This window comes from Suricata suricatta, chromosome 17, assembly GCF_006229205.1.
Source record: "Suricata suricatta isolate VVHF042 chromosome 17, meerkat_22Aug2017_6uvM2_HiC, whole genome shotgun sequence".
NCBI classification, from domain to species: Eukaryota; Metazoa; Chordata; class Mammalia; order Carnivora; family Herpestidae; genus Suricata; species Suricata suricatta.
In genome coordinates, this window is record NC_043716.1 from 15,722,892 (window position 1) to 15,746,411 (window position 23,520).

At 37.5% G+C, this 23,520-nt stretch overlaps 1 protein-coding gene across 2 annotated transcripts in view; it reads right to left on the bottom strand.

Annotated features, from left to right (window-relative positions):
* The window catches only part of EFCAB5 (EF-hand calcium binding domain 5), a 154,487-nt gene that overhangs the window by 73,433 nt on the left and 57,534 nt on the right, over positions 1 to 23,520 (bottom strand). For both annotated transcript variants that reach the window (XM_029928897.1, XM_029928896.1), the window contains 3 exons: positions 14,846 to 15,002; positions 8,533 to 8,581; positions 6,615 to 6,685 (listed from right to left, as the gene is read on the bottom strand). In XM_029928897.1, coding sequence (XP_029784757.1) covers positions 6,615 to 6,685; positions 8,533 to 8,581; positions 14,846 to 15,002 — 277 coding nt within the window. The remainder of the gene's footprint in view (positions 1 to 6,614; positions 6,686 to 8,532; positions 8,582 to 14,845; positions 15,003 to 23,520) is intronic.

Genomic DNA, 23,520 nt, shown 5'->3' on the forward strand with positions numbered 1-23,520 from the left:
ATATACAATGGAGTATATATGTAATATATATATATAATATATATGGCAATGAGGAAGAATGAAATCTGGCCATTTGTAGCAAAGTGGATGGACCTTGAGGGTGTCATGCTAAGCGAAATAAGTCAGGCAGAGAAGGATAGATACCATATGTTTGCATTCATAGGTCTAACAGGAGAGACCTGGCAGGGGACCATGGGGAGAGGAAGGCGGAAAGATAGTGGGGAAGAGTGAGGGACACAGATCAAGGGAGACTACTGAATATTGAAAACGAACCATGGACTGAAAGGGGAGGGGGAGGGAGGGAGGGGGTTATGGTCATGGTGGGAGGCACTTGTGTGGAGAAGCACTGGGTGTTATATGGAAACCAATTTGACAATAAACTATTATAAAAATAAAATAAAATAAAATTTAAACTTTGAGTCACATCAGCTTGAAGGCCTCAGACTGTATGATTGGCACAAAACAACTGAGCCTAAGGAAGTGGCTATCTCAAAGCAGACCACTATGGAGCAAGAAAAGACTAAGTCCCAGAGATGAGAATTTAGGCAGAGATGTGGCTTTTATTTACTCCTTTTGAACTCCCTAGTTTCTTAGTGTCACATAATCAGAAGTTAATATCTGAATCCCACTATACAAAGTACAGTATTTGTACTTTTGCATATAATTATTCTTAAGCCTATTATATAATTCAGGTGCAGACCTCAGACTGCTTGAAGCCCAGACCTACTGAAGGATGCTTCTGAGAAACTGATCTTCACTTTACCCAGTCCCACAGTAAATAAGATGCTAGGTTGTTTTCACTTGCCTCTGGTGAGCAGGTAGATGTGCGGCCGGAGTCTCCACAATGACCAGGTGGGAGATAGGATCGAATCAAAGCAAACTTAATTAGTGTGGTTGACTGTCTCAGTTTGCCTGGGACTTCCCTAGTTTTAGCACTGAGAGTCCCATGTTCTAAGAAACCCCTCAGTTTCAAGCAAATCAGGATGGTTTGAAACTCTATAAACATTGAGTGTTTAAACCTAAAGTGACAATGGTCTAATTCCTGTGGGAAACTCTGGAGAAACCTGTTTGGAAGCATGCTGTGTTGTGTCCTGCTTTATATAACAAACCATCTCTATAAATACCTGTATCTTTTGCCATAAAAGAAATTTTACAGTCTTTAACTGCTTGTTAAGCATCTTTCCATTACCATCCCATTGGACAACCACACATGGGACAAGCTGCACAGAGAGTTCTTATGCTATGGATGCTATGGTATGCATTCATCCATTCTCAATCCATTTGTTGTATTTATGTAATCACAAGATAAAGAATATGTGTTTGTTATAGATAACCAGGAATGATGATGAACACAAATGACAATTTGAGTCAGGAGTCTGGTGCCTAGAAAGAGCAGAATGGATAAGCAGGTCACACTCCCTTAGAGAATAATGCTTTCAAAGACTTCACTGTTGTTTGAGAAGGCCATACTTTGTACTACTTTGGAGGCAAGAGTTTAGGGGACTAACTTTGAAATTACACCTGGGAAGGAATATAACCCAGGCCAAAGGCAGCTGATACTATCAGTAGAAACAGAAGTATGTCAATCTCTGGAGCCCCTCAGAGGTGGGGAAGGAGGATATGCAGTGATAAATGGTCAGCCTCCCTCAGTTCCTCACTCTGGGGTTTTGGAAGGTTCTGAGGCCATCCTTACCCTTCCTTCCATGAACTCTTGTCATACTAAAAGTTGTGTATGTGGTCATCACTAATGGTTAAGAGATAAGAAATCTCCTTTCCTGGTAGTGCATGGTGATGCCTCCCTCAGAGAGCATTTTCGCCACAGAAATAGTCACTGTTATTAAGAACTCGATTTCAGGCACATTCAAACCACAGACTCCAACCTCTATATAAAATATTGCTTCTATTTAGAAAGTGGGTTCCAAGTTCCAAACAACCTACGGAAAATTTTTTTTTGGAGGGAGGGCATATAGGACAGTATAGGACTGTCATTTAAAAACTATAAGCAGTTTAGGGGCACCTGGAAGGATGAGTAGGTTAAGTGTCAGACTTTGGCTCAGGTCATGATCTCACGGTTTGTGAGTTCAACTGTGCATCAGGCTCTGTGCTGACAGCTCAGAGCCTGGAACCTACTTCAGATCTGTGACTCTCTCTCTCCTTGCCCCTCCCCTGCTCACGGTCTGTCGCTCTCTCTCAAAAATAAACATTAAAACACTTAAAAAATAAAATAAAATAAAATAAAATAAAATAAAATAAATAAAATAAAAACTATGGGCACTTTAACAACTCAAGGTAAAATTTGCTTTGAGATGTATCAAGAAAAATTTAGACATGCTCATCTCTCAGAATTCTCTGGAAGCAAATTATTAAAAAATTCTTTATTAAAGTAAATGAAACTTGTAAAGCTCAAAGAGTCCAGAGATTAAAAAAGAAACTTCCTACTTAAAAAACTTAACTAAATTCTCTACAACCACACAAATGGTGATTTTCTTCTGCTGATCAATCAAATAGTGAAATGAAAGGGTATGCCCTCCATAAGCTTGAAATCTGGGAATTTCAGGAAGGATACACCTATCAGCACATGCTTATTTTTGGCCTGAACACAGTAATAGAGTTAGATTTGCTAATGGGAACTTAGTGAAATCTAAGGGTTAAGACTTCTGCTCCTTTTCAAACTTGTATTCAATGTCTACTTGGACACCTGAATACCAGTGTTAAAATGATACAAATGCTATGTTTTGTCTCCTGGAACAAGCTGTCTTTTGGAAACCAGAGTGTTCTGAGAATTTGAAACAATCTTGACACTCTCCCAAACCATATTTCTTTTGTGTCTAAATATTCAACTTACAAAACAAATCAAGAATCCCAAATAAACCAGTGCATTCTCCATTTTTAATTGTTTTTTGTCAATATATAAATGTTTAAATCACTGTTATTAAGGTTCCTTTCAAAGTAAGGAGCTATGGGTATGGCAGGTGGAAGAAATTCAAAACTCATGACCACTAGATGAGTTTCCTACGTGAAACCTGCCCACTGAAGTCTCATTTTTCCTCTACTATGCACCCTTTGGCAGTGATGAATATAATAATCATATCATTTGTGGTTTTTGTTCTTAATGTGCTTATGTTTTTGATCCTTCTATTCCCTGGATCCTACTCCATTTTCATCCACCATGTGTAGGCACGCATGCCCACGCACACACGCATGCACATGACATATATACTCATAGACACACTCCTGTACAAGGCGTTACTTGGTCCTTAAGGGTAAGAAATATACAACTTCCTATTTTGACATCTCTCTTACCAGAGAGTAAATAAATATTCAATATATACTTAATAACTAAGAGACTAGACACAAATATTCCTCCATAAATATTATAGAGGAGGAATATATTCTTTATATCATAAAGAATATAAAATGTTCTTCTAAAAACAGTTACTTTTGGTATTCATTTAATAGAATAAAACAGATGAAAAGTGAAAGAGGTTATACTCAACAAAAAGATTGTCACCTGTTCATTTATCCTTCAGAAAACAGAAACATAGGAAAATGATATGTATATAGAAGCATCTGTGACCATTCATTCTCTTTTTGTCTTTTTCTCTATATTAATTATTACTCAATGATTCTTTCTCCAAACATGCTCCATCCCAAATGCTAATTACTTGGCTCATTACAAATGATGAGAGGGAGAATTGCATGGCATAGTATCTCCACTGGATGGCAGGTGCATAATATCTTGCCTTTAAACCCAAGATTTATAATTTTATTGTCTTTCAGTTTCATTAAATGAGTGCTGACATAATAGGCTGAAAGCAAATCTCTTTATCTTTTTTTAAAGTTTATTTTTTTTTGAGAGAGAGTGAGAGAGCATAAGCATGTGCACAAGTGGGGGAGGGACAGAGAGAGAATCCCAAGCAGGATCTACACTGTCAGCATAAGGCTCAATGCGGTGCTCCACCCCAGGACTTGAACTCACCAACCATGAGATCATAACCTGAGCCAAAATCAGAAGTCGGGTGCTGAGTGCTTAACTAACTGTGCCACCCAGGCACTCCAAAGCGAATCTCTTAGATGCAAGTGTTCAAAAAAAAAAAGGTAACTATTCCAAACACTACTTCTGTGTCATATGTTATACTGAATGGCTCAATGATTTACTGGTAAGACAATTAAATATTTTCAATAAATATTTCTATACAAGAAATATTTTCTTGGTTTCTGTTGCTGTAACAGCTCTTCTCTATAACGAAAATACCTTAATATGGGCTGTTTATATTTCGGGGAGAGAAGTTGGAAATGTTGGGAAAACTAATATTAATAACTCAAACCACACATTAAAATTAGAAATAGAGCGGTGTTATGCCCATTTTTAAATTGGATTAGTTTTTGGTATTGAGTTATATAAGTTTTTATATGTTTTGGATATTAACTCCTTATTGGATATATCATTGGCAAATATCTTCTCTCATTCAATAGGTTGCTTTTTGTTTTGTTGCTGTTTTTCTTTGCTATGTAAAAGCTAGAACAAGTCCAAAAACTTGTATGGAACCACAAAAGACCCCAAATAGCCAAAGCAATTTTGAGAAAGAACAAAGCTGTAGATATCACAATTCCAGGTTTCAAGATACACTCAAAGCTACAGTAATCAAAACAATATGGTACTGGCACAAAAGAGAGATCTACATCAATGGAACAGAATAGAGAGTCCAGAAATAAACCTAGAGTTGTATGGCCAATTAATCTTCTACAAAGGGGACAAGAATATACAATAGGGGAAAAGTCAGTCTCTTCAACAAAATGGTATTGGGAAAACTAGACAGCTATACTTTCTTACACCATACACAGAAATAAACTCAAAATGGATTAAAGACCTAAATGTAAGACCTGAACCATAGAAGAAAACAGGCAGTAATGTCTCTGACATTGGCTGTCAAAACATTTTTCTAGTTATGTCTCCTAAAGCAAAATTAAGCTATTGGGACTACACAATTAAAAGCACTTCCTGTTCTTTTACAATGGCTTTGCTATTCCTGAATTATTTATTCTGATTCATCTCTTAATTGGCTGAATTTATTATAGTTTTTTTTTTCAGGAAGTTCACAAGGGTATTATATTTTCTGAGTTTTTTTGTGTTGAAAATGTCTGCATATTGCCTCTGAACCATACCATGGATGGGTAGAATGTCATTAGGTCACATTTTTTTTTTCTATTTACCTCAGAACAATATAGATATTATTTAATTGTTTTCTGGTATTGAATGTTGTGAAATCTAATGTCAGTTTTACTGTTTTTCTTCCTTTGCTTACTTTAATTAATTCAACAAATATATATATACATACACACAAACCATATACAAATACATATATATCCACATATATGTATATATATGTGTGTATTTACATAGCGACACAATTAAAATGGGTGATGTAAATCCAATAATACTTGATACAAACTCATTAGCATTCTACATACATTGTGTGTGTGTATAAGTGTGTGTGTGTGTGTGTGTGTGTGTGTGTGTACATCAACAATTTTGTTTTAACGGGTGGTTTGATCTATTAATATTAGTTTTCCCAACATTTCCAGCTTCACTTCCTGATTTCAAGAAGGATTCCAGAATCCTTCACACAGAATCTTGAAATTGTATATAGTACATAGTCATCATCTACAATGGAGCAAGGGTGTAGGAGACTCTGGAACTCAGAGAAAAACAAGGGAAATTAGAAGAAAGACATGAACAAATGAAAAAGCAGCCTGTAAAAGACATGATTCTGGTACTATTACATTCCTTCTTCTGCCTGTCCCAATACAATCCCAATACAAAAGTAATCCCATACTTTCGCAGATGAAATATTATGTAGACTTTGAAACCAAACTGCCTGAGTACAAATTTCCCCAGCCTCACTAATTTTGAGACTTTGTGCAAGTTACTTAAGCATTTTGCACCTTAAGTGTCTTCCTCTATAAAAGTGGGAATCAAGATTGCAGACAGAGTTGCCTGAGTTAATATATGGATAGCTTAGGACAATGCCTGGCCTATCGATGTTTTGTCATTAAAAAAATTTTTTTTTATTTTATTTATTTTTGAGAGACCGAGAGACAGAGCATGAGTAGGGGAGGGCAGATAGAGAGGAAGACACAGAATCCGAACCAGGCTCCAGGCTCTGAGCTGTCAGTCCAGAGCCTGACATGGAGCTCAAACTCACGAACTGCAAGATCATGACCTGAGCTGAAGTTGGCCCCTTAACCAACTAACTGAGCCACCCAGGCGCCCCGATGTTTTGTCATTTTTAGATTTCATTATTATTTGTATAACCAGATTTCACTGAAGAAAAAAAAAGCTGTTTTTTCTTGATCTTAACCAAAGGTTTGAGTGGAAGTTTTTTACCTTCACATCAGAAGTATCTAATTGAAAGAAATTGTAAAATGCCTTTGATCATAAGATGTACTCTAACTTTAGAAGAGTTAAAATAATATTGCATCTTAGAATCAAAGTAAATTAGTATGCCTTAATTTAATTTAATTTAATTCTAAGTTAATGTATGTTTGATATCCCCCAGAAGTGAAACTGGCAAAATAATTTGATTCAAATAACAAAGAATGTAACTTCTTACTTCTGTAAATTCCATTTTGTTCAGTCTTGGTCCCAATGAGTCAGCAATATCCAGTTGTTTGCAACATGCTTCTAATTATGAGAAAAATGTTATTTGCTAGTTTGGTTGTAATACAGTCATATTTCATATTCATTTTACAATTCTTTAAAAGAAGAACATAAAATTATTTCTTAATGTCTATCAGTATTTACAACTAAATGATATATAGTTGGGTAACATTCCAATTCCTACAAAATGATTATTTTTCCTGGCTTTTATTTAACCAAGCAACAAAAACACTGAAATAAATGTGCCTACATTTTTAACAACCAGCCCAAGATAAAGCAAAAACAAATATGCATGTCAATGGCATAAAGACTACAAAAACAACTCTGTTGGTTTATGCTAGCATTTATGGAAACAGGTCCTAAAACACACTTTCTTTTTAAATATTATGTCTTTAATATTTCTTAAATTAAATAAAAAATATATGAATGTGTTCTTTTAGTAAAACATTCAAATAATACAAAAACATAAGCAGAAAACTTGAATACCTACCTACCTTTCCCCTCTCCCCACCCCCCACCCTTGCCAGCATTCTCATTCCCCTCTGCCCCACAAGGAACCACTGTTTTTCAACAGTTTGGTGCCATCCTTCCAGCAAACTAAGCATTTATATATATATTAGACACCTTTTGTTTTCCTACACATAAATATGATTATATTGGTCTGCAACTTGCTTTTTTCACTTACTCATCTTGTAGATCTTTTCAAATAAGATCTGGAGCTCAGGGAGAAGGTTTGGGATGGGAATGTAGATATATAAATGAGTCATCAGCTGAAGTCATGGGTATAAATAAGAAAACCCAAGGAGTGTGTATAGTGTATAAAATGATAATAGAGCCAAAAGGGAAAATTGGAAAGCCACATTTGAGGCACAAATAAAAGAAGAACCAAGAAACAAAACTCTTTTGTTAGTTTATTTCTAGGTATCTTTTGTTTTTTGGTGCAATTGTAACTAGGATTGATTCCTTGATTTCTCTTTCTGATGCTTCATTATTGGTGTATAGAAATGCAACCAATTTCTGTACATTGATTTTATATCCTGCAACTTCAAATTCATGTATCAGTTCTAGCTGTGTTTTGGTGGAATCTTTTGGGTTTCCATGTAAAGTATCATGTCATCTGCCTATAGTGAAAGTTTGAGTTCTTCCTTGCCTATTTGGATGCCTTTTATTTCTTTTTGCTGTCTGATTGCTGAGGCTAGTACCTCTAGTATTATGTTGGACAACAGTGGTGAGAGTGGACATCTCTGTCGTGTTCCTGATCTTAGGGGGAAAACTCTTACTTTTTCCCCATCGACGATGGTATTAGTTGTGGCTTTTAATATTTGGCTTTTATGATGTTGAGGTATGTTCCATCTATCCCTACTTTCTTAAAGGTTTTTAATCAAGAAAGGATGTTGTTTTTTTTGTCAAATGCTTTTTCTGCATCTATTGAAAGTATCATATGAACCAGCCCAGGAATAAATCCCACTTGTTCATTGTGAATAATTCTTATAAGGCAGTATATATAATTTTCTTATGTATTTCCTGATATTTCTCCTTTATATTATAGTTCAGACATTATAACTCTCTTTTTAAATTCTATGTATATAAGTAATATTTTCTAGGAACCTGATAGGATGATAAAGAGGTAATACAGAATATTTATAATAAAACAGAGCACTTGACTAAAATAATTGAAAATTGCTGATTGCTTTTCTTGTTTTCTACATTATCCATCTGGAAAGAGCAAAAGCACTTAAGTACATGTATAAGAGCTTTGAATAACATATATCTCACTATTGACTTTTCATCTTAATCCAGCATCCCTTCCCTCGCTACTCCCCCCACAAAAGAGGGAAAAGTAGAAATACTACAGGAATAGACAGACTTACCAAGCTGGAAATCTGGATTTTGAAAAAATTCATGAAGGACATTCTGAATCTGCAAATCAAAGAAAATAGACCATATATTACTTCAGTTATCATACATTTAGTATTTTAAACTAAAAGCCACCTAGAAACTTTCAGTTTAAATCTTGGGTAATATTTCTAACTCAGGGACAGAAACAGTAATAATTAACATTTAGTTCATACTCGACTTTGAGACATATCAAATGCTTTTCCATATATCCTCAATGACTCCCATTGAGAACATTTTGTGTGAGAGCTAGGATGCTGAGACTGATCCTAATTTGTCCCCTCCAAGGACATTCTAGCAACCTCAGACACTAGGCACCTTTGGCAACCAGTTTAGCAATCCAAATACTCCTCTGTAATTCCTCGTTCTTCAATTACTAAGAAACAAAATTTCAAAGTTCTTCTTGGTCCATTAAAATTTTGTAATGTTTATTTGTTTTTGAGAGAAATAGAGAGAGAGACAGAGAGTCAGCATGATTGAGGGAGGAGCAGAGAGAGAGGGAGACACAGAACCCAAAGCATGCTCCAGGCTCTGAGCTATCAGCACAGAGCCCTACATGGGGCTCAAACTCAGAAACTGTGAGATTATGACCTGAGTCAGTCAGACACTTAACCAACTGATCCACTCAGGTGCCCCTGGTCCATTTTTTAAAAATAGATTTGAGGAGCCCCTGGCTGGTTCAGTCAGTAGAACACGCAATCTTGATCTCCAAGTTGTGAGTTCAAGTACCACATTGGGAGTAGAGCTTACTTTAAAAAAAAAAAGGTAGACTTGATGTTTTTAGGTCAGCTTTATGTTCACAGAAAAATTGAGCAGAAAGTGCAGGGTTCCCTTATACTGCCTGCCGTCCTCTCCCCACCCCCCGCCACCACATACACAGTTTCCCCTCCTCCCCATCAACATTCTGCACCACAGCGGTACATTTGTTACAGTTGATGAACCTACATGAAACATCATCACCCAAAGTTCACAGTTTACATTAAGAATCACTGTTGGTTTTGTACATTTTATGAGTTTTGGCAAATGTATCATGACTTGTATACATTATTTTGGTATTATACAGAATTGTTTCATCATGCTAAAAATCCTCTGTGCTCTGCTTATTTATCTCTTCTTCTGACTTCACTCCTGGAAACCACTGATCTTTTTACTGTCTGCATAGTTGTACCTTTTCCCAAACATCATAAGGTTGGAATCAAACAGTATGTATCTTTCAGATTTGCCTCTTTCACTTAGTAATACACATTTAAAGTTCTCCCATGTCTTTTTGTGGCTTCATACTCATTTCTTTTTAGTGCTGAGTAGTATTCCATTGTTTAGATGTGTCACAGTTTATTTATCCATTCAACCACTGACGGAAATCTTGGTTGTTTCCAAGTTCTGCCAATTATGAATAAGACTGCTGCAAACATCCATATGCAGGTTTTTCTGTGGACATAAGTTTTCCGCTCCTTTTGGGTAAATACAGTAAGCATGATGGCTGGATCATATGATAAGACTATGTTTCATTTTATAAGAAACTGCCAAAGTGGCTGTACCATTTTGCATTTTCACCAACAATTCCCATCAGCTGCTGCACACCTTTGTCAGCATTTGATGCTTTCAAGGTTCCAGGGGTTGACTATTCTGATAGGTGTATAGTAGTATCTCATTGTTTTAATTTGCATTTCCTTGATGTCATGTGTGAAGCATATTTTCATATGCTTATTTGCCATCTATATGTCTTTGGTGAAATGTCTGTTTAGGTCTTTTGCCCATTTTTAAGTCAGCTGTTTGTTTTCTTTTTGTAGAAGAGTTCTTTGTATATTTTGGATAGTAGTCTATTATCAGATATCTGTTTTGAAAATATTTTCTTCCAGTCTGTGGCTTGTTTTCCTTGGTCTATTTTTAATAATTCACTTTGAATTGAAAATGTGCTTGGCCATGTATCTAACCCAGAAAATTCTCACACTTATGTACCCCTAAAAGAATATGTTTAACTGTTAAAGTACAGTTGTTTTCTAAAGCTAAAAGACACAGACTCTTAGTCTACAGAAGTAATTAGTCACACACATACAAAAACAAGCAAAAAATGAAAACCATGTCTGTCCTTTTTGTTGTTGTTGTTAGATTTAAATCCAAGCTAGTTAATATACAGTGTAGTAATGGTTTCAGAAGTAGAATTTAGTGATTCATCACTTATATATAACACCCAGTGGTCATCCCAACAAGTCCCCTCCTTAGTGTCCATTACCCACTTAGCCCATCCCTCTACCCAAAAGCCCTCCAGAAACCCTCAGTTTGTTCTCTGTATTTAAGAGTCTCTTTTGGTCTCTCTCTCTCTCTTTTTCTCTCTCTCTGCTTTTATCTTTTTTTTTTTAATTTACATCCAAGGTAGTTAGCATATAGTGCAATGTTGATTTCAGGAATAGAATCCAGTAATTCATCCTATATATATATAACATCCAGTGCTCATCCCAACAAGTGTCTTCCTTAATGCTCCTGCCTATTTAGACCATCTCCCACCCAGAACTCCTCCAGCAATCCTCAGTTTGTTCTCTATATTTAAGAGTCTCTTAGGCTCTCAGCACGGATCCACTGCACTGGTGAAGTCTGTGAGACTGAGCTTAAGCCTAGCGAGCTTAAGCCGTAATAAAATGCCCTTTGCTTTTGCATGTGTGACTCTATCTCCCTGGTGGTCTCTGGTTTTGAGGGACGATATTGTGATCTGGGCATAACATTTGGTGCATGGGCCGGGAATCCTCCTCCCCAGAGCCCCTGGGACCCTGACACATTGGGTGTAATCGCCGGCTGGTGAGTGCACTCATTTCTTGTCCTTCTGTGTCTAAATCTTTTTTGTTTGTCTGGTCTGTTTGGTGCTTAGTCTCTGGGGGCCACAAAGGAGCCATGGGATCTGAGAGAGACATCTCAGACCCATAGGTGGGATTAGAGTCCCCACAAGAGATGGGTGGTTAGAGTCCCCCTGGCGGGTTAGAGTCCCACAGCACCTTGGGTGAGTGGGGTTAGAGTCCCCCCCATCCCTTGGTCAGGGGGCTCCGCTGGTGGCAGCAGCGAGACCCCATTAGGTTGGGCGAGTGGGGTCTAGGACCCCATTGGGAGGCCGGAGAGCCAGTTCATCTGTAGGGGATTTCACTGTTGGCAGCAGCGAGACCTGATTTTTCTTAGGACACTTGTGTCTGCTCCTTTGTGAGTTTGTTTGTCTGTGTATAATTTTTGCTGAGACTCTGACTGATGAGGACATGGGACAGTCTACTTCAAACCCCCTAGATGCCTCAATGCCTCCTCCCACCCTCATGGGCTAAGAGCAAAAGGCACTCCCAAGGACATCTAGGTCTTGGGAGCTGGGGAGACACTCTTGTCTTTCCTGCCACCCTGAAAATGGCATCAATAATCTGTGGGAGTCACCTGTCTGAACCTCCAGAGGTGAGCTAGTTTATCATTTAAATTTTAAATGCACATGTGCTTTTGTCTGGGGTATTAAATGGAAGCCTGGACACATGACTTCCCACCCCAGGGCCACACTGAGACATTGGTAGGGCCCTTTAGTAAATCTGTAAGCATCATAGTGAACTCTCGTCAGATCTTTAGATTTTGTCACAGAACATGTTTCTTCCTCAAGGAAAGTTGTAAAGAGGACTTTTGGGACAAATGCAGTATTTGACATCTTTTAGATTAATGTTAAAATGGGTAGAAACCTCCAGAGCTAAAAGCTGCATTCAAGCTGAACAAAAATAGGAACATAGGACCTAATGAGCTAATAAAAATTATAGTTTTGTGACTCTTGTTGGAAATATTGTTCCTTTAATATTTGCTTATCCAGATTAAGAAACTTTCTCTTAATAAATATATGATATTCAGAAATGTCATAAAGTATCTGTAATCTAGAGCATTTATCTTTTCTCTCTACTTAAACCATCTGAAATTCAAAAACTCACAGTGAGTATTCTTTCTCTTATGGCAGTTACAATTGTTTGCATAAGTTCAATAAGAATCTGTTCATTTTATAGTAGGACACCATTGGAAATACAGGTTATTTTACCAAGGCTTTGACTGAAATGTCCTATTTGAGAGTCATGCATAGGCTCAGAAATGACCTGACAGCTTTAAGGAACTAAGGTTGACTTTATGGAACATGGAGCCATAAAGCCTCATGGAAATATTGGCTGGATACGTTGCTCACAGAGTTCTCAGCAGCCTCCCCAGGTGAGTAAAGAAGGTCACTTCCTGGCAGGGGCAGGAACCTCAGCTTATCTTGGGAACCTCGGGAAGAGGAATTGGCCCAATTCAGCAGATATTGCAGGCCTGTCTGGCGGAAAGTGCTTGGCTTGGCTTCTGTCCCAGACAGGCTACTAAAAGTTCAACCTGGAGATTCCTTATAAAAGGACCCAGCAAAGAAAACTTTAAAAGATCCTCATGAACAATTCCTAGTCTTGCTGAGCTTATGTAAATAATTAGGCCAGGGTTGTTAAGATTGGACTTGTTCCACAAATGCATTAGTCTTGATTTGGGTATCTGTGAAAATAGAGGTTTTTTTATGGAGAAAAACTATGTTTCAGCAATGCACTACTATAAATGTTATTCTAGTTCTGAGTGTCTTTGAATATTTGTTGTTGGATCTCAGGCTTGTTAGTCTGTGAGGATGATATTTAAAAATGGGGGTTAGCCCCTATTACAGTTTCAGGCATCACTCTGGAGTTAAGTAGGCCGATTCAGAAGAACCCTCAACCTGGTGAGGTGATCCAGATCCAGTCAATCAGCTTATACTGACCCTCAAAAAGACTCTGACACTTGAGATCTCCAGCCCAGCTCCAGCCACACCCTGGGAAGCCTGAAGAATAACTGGTCCAATAAGATAAACTGTCCTGTCTCTTTGCCATCTGACTGGCAAATGTTTCCCCAGAAAGCTGGGGAAGCAGCAAAAAGTTCCTGATTACGCTCACCTTCCTCTTATGAATAAGATGTTCTGTTGGTATTAATGGCCTCTGGGAATGGGATTTCATTTCCCAGCCTTAAACCAAGACAATAGTAACTCAGCTGACCCAGGATTGGGTCAGTTACAAGACAGAGGGGGGACTGAAAGGACACAGGTCTGAACCAAACTGACTCCATGACAGGCTTCAAGTTTCCCCTCTGACCTTGGAGGCCTGTCGGTTTCTCAGAATCATTAGACAATAAAAGGCACAGATTGCTCAAGCAGGGACCACCCTCATAACACCCAATCAGAAGCGGCCAGCTAAAATGCTTAACATTCCTAAGGGCAGGCCTAGAGATAGAAGGTATAGATAATCACTTATTGCTTAAGGCTAGTTACACCCTACGTGGGGGCCCTTGGCCCACCCTGCAATTGGTTACTTTCAAAGAAACATTACATATTGTGATTGGGTCCCGCCAAAAGTAACGAACGCTCTAAACAAAATGTATGGTTAAAGTTGCTGCCAATGATGTTATACGATAATGATTGGATCACTGTACCTGTGTCACAATTTCTTGTAACTTCCCCTTCCCAAACCCCATAAAAACCCTGCTCAGCCCTTGTTCAGGGCTCTCAGCAGGGATCCACTATGCTGGTGAAGTCTGTGTGACCGAGCTTAAGCCCGGCGAGCTTAAGCCATAATAAAACACTCTTTGCTTTCGACAAAAAAAAAAAAAAGTCTCTTATATTTTGTCCCCCTCCCTGTTTTTATAGTATTTGTGCTTGTGTCCCTTCAAATCAACATTTTTGTATCCTTTGGATAAATACCAAGTAGTGCAATTGCTGGGTCATAGAGTAGTTCTATTTTTAACTTTTTGAGGAACCTCTATATTGTTTTCCAGAGTGTTTACACCAGTTTGCATTCCTACCAACAGTGCAAAAATGTTCCCCTTCTCTTTATCCTCACCAACATTTGTTGTTTCCTGAGTTATTAATTTTAGCCATTCTGACAGGTGTGAGGTCGTATGTCATTGTGGTTTTGGTTTGTATTTACCTGATGATGAGTGATGTTAAGCATTTCTTCATGGGTCTGTTAGCCATCTGGATGTCTTCTTTGGAAATATGTGTGTCCTTAATGAAGAGTTTGGGAACCGCAGCCAGAGTCAAAATTTTAGAAATCTAGCTAGAATTTTTTTTTAATACTGAAGAGAAAGTTGAAGAAATTGACTCTCATGGACCAGACAGGTCAAGAATCAGCTTACCTCACAGCAAGATTGAAAATTTAGAGGTAGACTTCTGGCACTCCACTCAATATTCCAACAATTGTTCTCTTATCACCCACCCTGCCTCCCCTTCACAGATATCCTCCTTCTTACCACTACCATAGGAATCATTCCTTTGGGGTCTAGAATCCATTCACTGAACTGCTCCTGCAGAGCCTGTTTCCGTGTATTGGCCACCTTGACTTTGACTTCATTTATGCATTCTCTTTGTTCTCGTTTCTGTTTAATACTCTCCTTCATCTTGGATACTCTGAACGATGTTAAAATAAAAGGCATGTTGAGTTAAGACCATTGGGTTTGATTCAGATTGTACAAATGACAGAAAAAAAGAATTCAGAGCCTCATTTAAAATTTGTTCCTATTATTACTCCATGAAATCGTCTTGATTTAGGCCTGAGATGACCTCTTCTTCCCCCCAGCACTTATTGAATTTGGCATTGATCACAGGCTGTCTTCTAGTATTATCTGAGTTTTTATGCAGGTGGGGCTTATTTTGCCCAAGGAAATATCATATTTAAGAAGTACTAAAAATAGTCCCAGAGGCTGCAACATATACCTAAAAGCAAAGCTGAATGCACTAAGGGCTTACAGTGGTGGGGCTCTCTCTTCTCTGGATACAGAAAACATCTGGAAAGATTCTGATTTCAGGTATACAGTGAAATCTAGAAGCTGCATCTATAATAAACATCTTAGGTAATTCTGATGTCTTGGACAAACTTTTTATTTTTGCCTAGGAATATATATTGCCAATTTCCTTTAAACATCTAGAGCCAAATACTATGACAGCTTCTGAGCATCATAGTTATCTTTATATTCAGATAGAGCTACAATGGGGGGAACAATTGTGATTTTAATTGTTCCCATATTTGTCATCCCTATTAGGACTCCAAAACACCCAAGCTGGTGTTGATTGAAACACCAAAATGACTCAAAATAATCAAAATATCTGCTGGTTACAAATATAATTTGTTTGAGACAGGTCTTCGTGTTTCAAAGAAGAAAGACTAAGGTCTTCCAATTTGATCTGATAGATTTGGAAATGCAAGAGAATTTGTGGCTAGGACTGGTAAATTGGATACCTCTTATAATAAAAAAAAAAAAATCAATCGAAATCAGGCACCTGGGTGGCTCAGTCAGATGAGTGTCTGACTTTGGCTCAGGTCATGATCTCATGATTCCTGTGTTTGAGCCCGACGTCAGGCTCTGTGCTGAACACTTGCTGAGAACCTGGAAGCTGCTTCAGATTCTGCGTCTCCTTCTCTCTCTACCCCACCCCCACTCACACTCTGTCTCACTGTCTCTCAAAAAATAAATAAATGTAAACAAAAAATTTTTTTAAAAATCAATCGAAATCTAAGTGATTACTTTATGTTCATGTAAGGCCTTCAAAATTCTCAATGTAAATAGGCCTTCAAAAATACACTTTTAAGCTTGAAAATAAAAACAGGCAAGTGGTTTAAAGTGCAGAAGGGCCTGTTTCTGAGTTACTGGAAGATTAATTAGTATTTTCTTTTCTTCTTTCTTTCTTTCTTCCTTCCTTCCTTCCTTCCTTCCTTCCTTCCTTCCTTTCTTTCTTTCTTTCTTTCTTTCTTTCTTTCTTTCTTTCTTTCGTAGGCTCTATACCCAATATGGGGCTTGAACTCATGACCTTGAAATCAAGAGTTGCATGCTTCACTGACTGAGCCAGCCAGGTGTCCCAATTAATTTGTATTTTTTTAATGGTTATTTGTGTGTGTGTGTGTGTGTGTGTGTGTGTGTGTGTGTGTGTGAGAGAGAGAGAGAGAGAGAGAGAGAGAGAGAGAGAGAGAGGGGGGGGGAGAATGAGTAGGGAAGGGGAAAATAGAGAGGGAGACACAGAATCCAAAGAAGTCTCCAGGCTGTGAGCTGTCAGTATAGAGCCTCTGACATGGGGCTCAAACCTACCAACCATGAGATTATGACCTGAGCTGAAGTCAGACGCTTAACTGACAGAACCACCCAGGCACCCCATAGTAATTTAAAGGAAGTGCTAAGTTCCTCTGATGCAACTGCTAAGTAGCCAAATCTCTACTACCCATCTCAGTTCTCCCAGTCCCTTCCTCTGCTGGCTCTCCTGTTCTTCTGCCACTCTTACTCCCTCTGCTGCTTTGTCTATCTCTTTCTCTCCTCTCTCTCTCTTTCTTTCCCTCTTCCTCTCTCTGTATAGCATTCTCCCCAGTTTCTATCTTCATTCTTGCATGACTTTCTATTGCTTGTCTGTATCTTTTTTCTAGCCTTTTCCCTTTATTCATTCAAACACTGATGCACAAAGTCAATCACTTATTCATTTATTACACAAACATTTATTGGGCACCTAACATGGATTCTGCCATTATAAAGCTTAGGGTCCAAAGCAGAACAAGATAAGTAAAAATAAGTACTGGGGGGTCTCCAAATGCTCGTGTACCAATCATTGAAAAATAGACTAACAAAACTGGGTTTTTGTCATGTTTCCATTTTTCATGCTTCCTCTGTTTGGCTAAATCTTCCACAAGCTTTAGGTTTCAGTTCATACCTAATTCCTTCCCTCTTATTAATAAAAAAGCAAAACTTAGTCTGTATTTCAGGGCCACTGAACATGAGACTCTAAATACAATCTAAATGTTTTTTTGATTTATAATAGTTTATTGTCAAATTGGTTTCCATATAACACCCAGTGCTTCTCCCCACAAGTGCCCCCCTCCATGACCATCACCCCCTTCCCCCCTTCCTCTCCCCCTTCAGTCCTCGGTTCGTTTTCAGTATTCAATAGTCTCTCATGGTTTGTGTCCCTCTCTCTCCCCAACTCTCTTTCCCCCTTCCCTCCCTATGGTCCTCTGTTAGGTTTCTCCTGTTAGACCTATGAGTGCAAACATATGGTATCTGTCCTTCTCTGCCTGACTTATTTTGCTTCACATGACACCCTCAAGGTCCATCCACTTTGCTACAAATGGCCATATTTCACTCTTTCTCATTGCCATGTAGTACTCCATTGTATATATATTCCCCCATCTTCTTGATCCATTCATCAGATGATGGACATTTAGGCTCTTTCCATGATTTGGCTATTGCCCCTATGAACATTGGGGTACATGTGCTCCTATGCATCAGCACTTCTGTATCCTTTGATTATGTAACTCCTTCAGAGAGTGAAAAAATTTTCTCTTGTGTGGTCTGCATTATCTCATGAGAATAAATCAATCAACAGAGCTTTATAGCATCTAAAGTTAACTTTGGGTAGTGTAGGGTAGACATAACTTACAAGCAGATTCTAAGTATAAATCCACATTTAAAATGTGGTAAAATGCAAAAATGATCACAAATTCTTCCCATTCCTGTGCACATGTCTGTTTGTGTGCAATGTAACTTTGCAGCTTCTCCCATTAAGAGATAGACTCTATTTCTCCATCCTTTGTGTCTGGCTGTGGCCATGTGAATTGTTTTGGCTAACGGGCCATTAGCAAACATGATATAAGTAGAAAGTTGAAGTGTTATCAATTACATAACAATAAAACTAGAAAAAAAAAGTGCTTGACCATTGGGACTTGCCCTTTTTTATTGAACTTAGAAGCCCTTCCACCACCACCTTGGAAATGGGCCTATGCTAGCCTGCTAGATGATGATCCAGTTATCTCCATTGCTTTTGCAAACAGCCAACGAATAGAGAAGGGATTAAAACCATCTATTGCCCTCTGACTGCAATGTATGAGTGAATCCAATACCATGTGGAGAAGAGATAAGTGATGATGTTAAGCCCAGCCCAAAGCTATCAACCCATAAAATCATGAGCAAATAACTGATTATTGATTTAGGCCACTAAGTTCTGAGGTATTTTGTTATGTAGCCCAAGCTAACTAGTAAACCAATTCCTCATCTTAACAAGTATTTTGAGATCTTTTAAAGAAAAACACAGTATAAATCTGATTTTAAAATAGAAGTAGGGGCACCTGGGTGGCTCAGTCGGTTAAGCATCTGACTCTTGGTTTCAGCTCAGGTCTTGATCTCATGATTTCATGAGTTCAAGCCCCTGCTTGAAGCCTGGAGTCTGCTTCAGATTCTGTGTCTCCTTCATTCTATGCCCTTTCCCCGCTTGCACTCTGTTTCTCTCTCAAAAATAAATAAACATTAAAATTTTTTTAAGTGAATCCATAGTTTTTCCTGGCAAATCCCAGAAATTTCTGGACATCTTGTATATTCTTAGTCTTAGTCCAGGACGACCACACCTTGTCACGGATTATGCCAAATATCCAGCCCCAGTTGGAGTATACTTGACTCAGGAACTTCACTTCAGTCTTTTTAACATTAGGAATGTTCTACGCCACTAAAGTAGGACCACACACTCATTCAACATCAAGTTGCAGTGTGTGTGTTTGAAGGATATTAGGAAACCATGATTTCTCAGTCCGTAAGTACTTAATAATGGGATATATATATGCAACAAAGTGTGGCTTGGAGATGCACAGGAAACTAGTAATATACATACATTATTATTATGCTTCAGTTTGAACAAAAGTAGAACCTATTTGATAAAGTCCTACCACACACCATCAGCTATAATAGTCATTCACATGCTATAAAACACCATTTTCCTTATCTACTCACTTATGGCATAATCTGTTTTACTGGATTGATAACCTATGATATTCAATATGGTTGACAAAATGATTGATATTAATAATATCACCCGTGGAAGAAGTACCCATGGGATTTCCTAGCTTAATATAACCATAAGACTTTGGCTCAGTAAAGAGGTGACAGCTGGTGTGGAGTATGAGCAGACAGACATCTGTCTAGGAAGTCACTGTCTCCTGGCAACCAAAGCAGATCCATATCATCCCCTTAGTCTTGCCAAGTCCTAGAGCCTGCTGTATTGTAAGCATGAGTTAGACATTTTTTTTTGAAACACAAAAAGTAAGTACTTTGAAGTAAATCATCAAACCCTTTGGAGATACCAAATTCCAATAGAAACATACACAATGGATGTTGTCACATGGTCTGCATAAGTTCTTTGAACACTATATAATGAGTTAATTCTCAGGGAATTACTAAGTAAAACATTCCTTAAGTTATTAAGTAAAATAAAGAGTGGGGTCTCTTTTCCTTTTAGGTTTTACTTGGCTTGTGTATCCTTAATGCTTGAGCACTCTCCGGACTTATTTTTCTCCTTTCTGTAGCTGTGGTGTAGAAAGTAATTCTGTGAAATAGTTTGTCGTGATTCTTTCTCTTTGTGAGTTAAATATTTCATTGTTAGTACATAAGGCTAACAAAGAGTTGTCAAAGGGAAAATGCCCAAAAGGTATCTCAAAGTCAGCATAGACCCCACAGTGATTATGAAATAAACAAAGGATGTGAGGATCAAAGATCATTACCAAGCCAGAACCTGGTAGGCATCACTATAACTGCCACACAGGAAAAGATCCAACTTTTTGCACTGAGTCTCTTATATCTACTTCCTAGTTCATTTGAACTCTCATCTAGGCTCAGGACTGGTAAAGAGAAGTGAGGAAATTTACAGTATAAATTCCTGTTTCTCTGGAATAGTGTAAAATTAATAATCTCTATAATTTTCAAAGTTTTTATTTTAATTCCAGTAGTTAATATACATCTCTGTAATATTCTGTTTAAAATTTTTAAATATTCTCTGTAATACTGTTTAAATCTCTTTATTTTTCAAAATATGACATAGTAAAATTGACCTTTTTGGTACATAATTTTATAAATTTAAACACTTATGAATGTGTAAACATTACTATAATCAGGCTATTGAAAGTTTGTAATCCTAGTTTAAGAGCAAATACTTTTCATTATCAATGCACAATAAGGCAGTCATGACTTATAAGATATACAATCCCAAGCACAGGAGGAATCAAGAATCAGAGGGAAAAGATCCTGAAAGAAAGATGTTAAAAGAAAATAAAATAGGACAGAAAGGACAGAAACCTAACCATATCAGTTTTGCAAAATTACACACAAGAATTAAGTCCACTTCAATTCTTGATCTGTTCAGAAACCCTGATGAAAAGCAATAATGGTATATTGCATATGTAAAACTTAGAAACAACAGTAATATTTTATTTTTTAGTTAAGTGGTTACCACTATAAAAGTTGTTCCAAGTCAGTAAGCAGTGTTTTCTCTATTGTTCTTAAGCACCGAACAGAGAAGAATTCCTTTTTACCCAGGGAAGTAATGAGATGAAAAAAATTTTTGGATCTAGTTGAGGCAAATGAATGCTTTAACATCATCACCAGAAGATAAAGTCTTGACAAACCAAACAAAAACTTTATTCGCCTTTTTTTCTTGAATGTAAATAAGAAAAATTCTCATTCCTAAAATAAATAGACTTCTCCAAAACTCTCCAAGATGATGCAAAAATGATATAGTTTTGAGAATGTACAAGTAACACTGTTTTAGCAAAGATTCCTGTATATCCAAGCTTTAATCAATAGATATTACACTATTGTAAAGTATACCAAGGATTTCTGAATATTCTGAAGATGCTTGACTCTGTCATATGTTGACATATAGATCTTGAATTTTTGCAGAAAGAGATAAAGCCCCAATCCTGGAAATCTAGGCAAACAAAGCATCTTTGATTACTTTAACTCTTTCATGAAATTCCTACAGTATTGCTCCAATAGAAACTAGCACTCTTATCAAGCTTCAAATGACCCTAAATAATCAAACTCTCAATTCAAGAAACATCGGTGAAATAAACTGTTGTGTCATGTTATTTGTTGGCAATGGGACCTAGGTGAGCATCCAAGTATGCCCATTACTCTTCCTATTATAGGTATTGATAAATGACTAGTTTTATGTACTGACTGATATTTACATATCCCTAACAGGAGGAAGGATTTGTCTATATTTTGATTTACAGCCTTGACTCCAGCTCCCAAGTTTTAAGTATTTTCCATGGCAGTTGATCTAAATACAAATCTAACTTATTGTTCTGCAAGAACAGATGGTGAACAGAAATGTTCTTAAAGCTATTTATTAAATTTAATGACACCGCCCCCCTGCTGCTGTTGGAACTTTTCACTAGTACTAAAACTCCCTTAATTTGGTTTCTCTACATAATTGGTTTTGAAACTTTTTGTCAGTGTGCATAATGGCCTCCTGTGGAACTTGTTTTCAATGCATTCCTAAAGGTTCTGATTCAGAAGATCTGAGGAAGAAGCTAGGAATCTGTACTTTTTACTAAGCATCCAGGTAATCCTGATTTCATTCTTAGGCAACCACAGTCTGAGAAAAACTGTTTCAACTGAAAATTAAAATGCCATGTCCACATATAAAATAAAACAAGAGTTCTGCACATATCACTTCATTCTAGAGGGATTTATGTACCTAATTTCAAAAGAATTATTCTTTGAAGGTAAGCTTCCTTACATGTAGGAAGAATACTAAAACAAATCACAAGGAATTTTAGATTCTTTTATAAATTTTAAGCAACCCCTATCAAAATAACACCAGTATTCTTCACAGAGCTAGAAAAAACAACCCTAAAATTTGTATGGAACCAGAAAAGACACTGAATAGCCAGGCAATCTTCAAAAAGAAGACCAAAGCCAGAGGCATCACAATTCTGGACTTTAAGCTGTACTACAAAGCTGTAATCATCAAGACAAGATGGTACTGGCACAAAAACAGACACTCAGATCAATGGAACAGAATAGAGAACCCAGAAATAGACCCACAAACGTATGGCCAAGTAATCTTTGACAAAGTTGGAAAGAATGTCCAGTGGAAAAAAGTCTCTTCAGCAAATGGTTTTGTGAAAACTGGACAGCGACATGCAGAAAAATGAACCTGGACCACTTTCTTACACCATACACCAAAATAAACTCAAAATGGATGAAAGACCTAAATGTAAGACAGGAAGCCATCAAAATCCTAGAGGAGAAAGCAGGCAAAAACCTCTGACCTCACCTTGGCTGCAGCAACTTCTTATCTTACTCAACATATTTCCGGAGGCAAGGGAAACAAAAGCAAAATTAACTACTGGGACCTCATCAAGGTTAAGAGCTTCTGCACAGAGAAGGAAACAATCAGTAAAACTAAAAGGCAGAATGGGAGAACATATTTGCAAATGACATAGCAGATGAAGTGTTAGTATCCAAAATCTATAAAGAACTTACCAAACTCAACAACCCCCCCCCAAAATAGTCCAATGAAGAAATGACAAAAGACATGAATAGACACTTCTCCAAAGAAGACATAGCAGATGAAGGGTTAGTACCCAAAATCTGTAAAGAACTTACCAATCTCAACAACCCCCCCAAAAAAATAGTCCAATGAAGAAATGGCAAAAGACATGAACAGACACTTCTCCAAAGAAGACATCCAGATGGTCAACTGACACTTGAAAAAAATGCTCAACAGCACTCATTATCAAGGAAATACAAATCAAAACCACAGTGAGATACCATCTCACACCTATCAGAATGGCTAACATTAACAACTCAGGAAATGACAAATGTTAGCGAGGATGAAGAGAAAGGGGAACCTTCTTGCACTGCTGGTGGGCGTGCAAATTAGTACAGGCACTCCAGAAAACAGAGATTCCTCAAAAATTAAAAATAGAACTACCGTATAACCCAGAAATTGCACTTCTAGATATCTATCCAAGGGATATAGGTGTGCTGTTTTGAAGGGGCACATGCACCCCAATGTTTATAGCAGCATTATCAACAATAGCTAAAGTATGGAAAGAGCCCAAATGTCCATCGACAGATGAATGGATAAAGAAGAAGATGTGGTATATATATATATA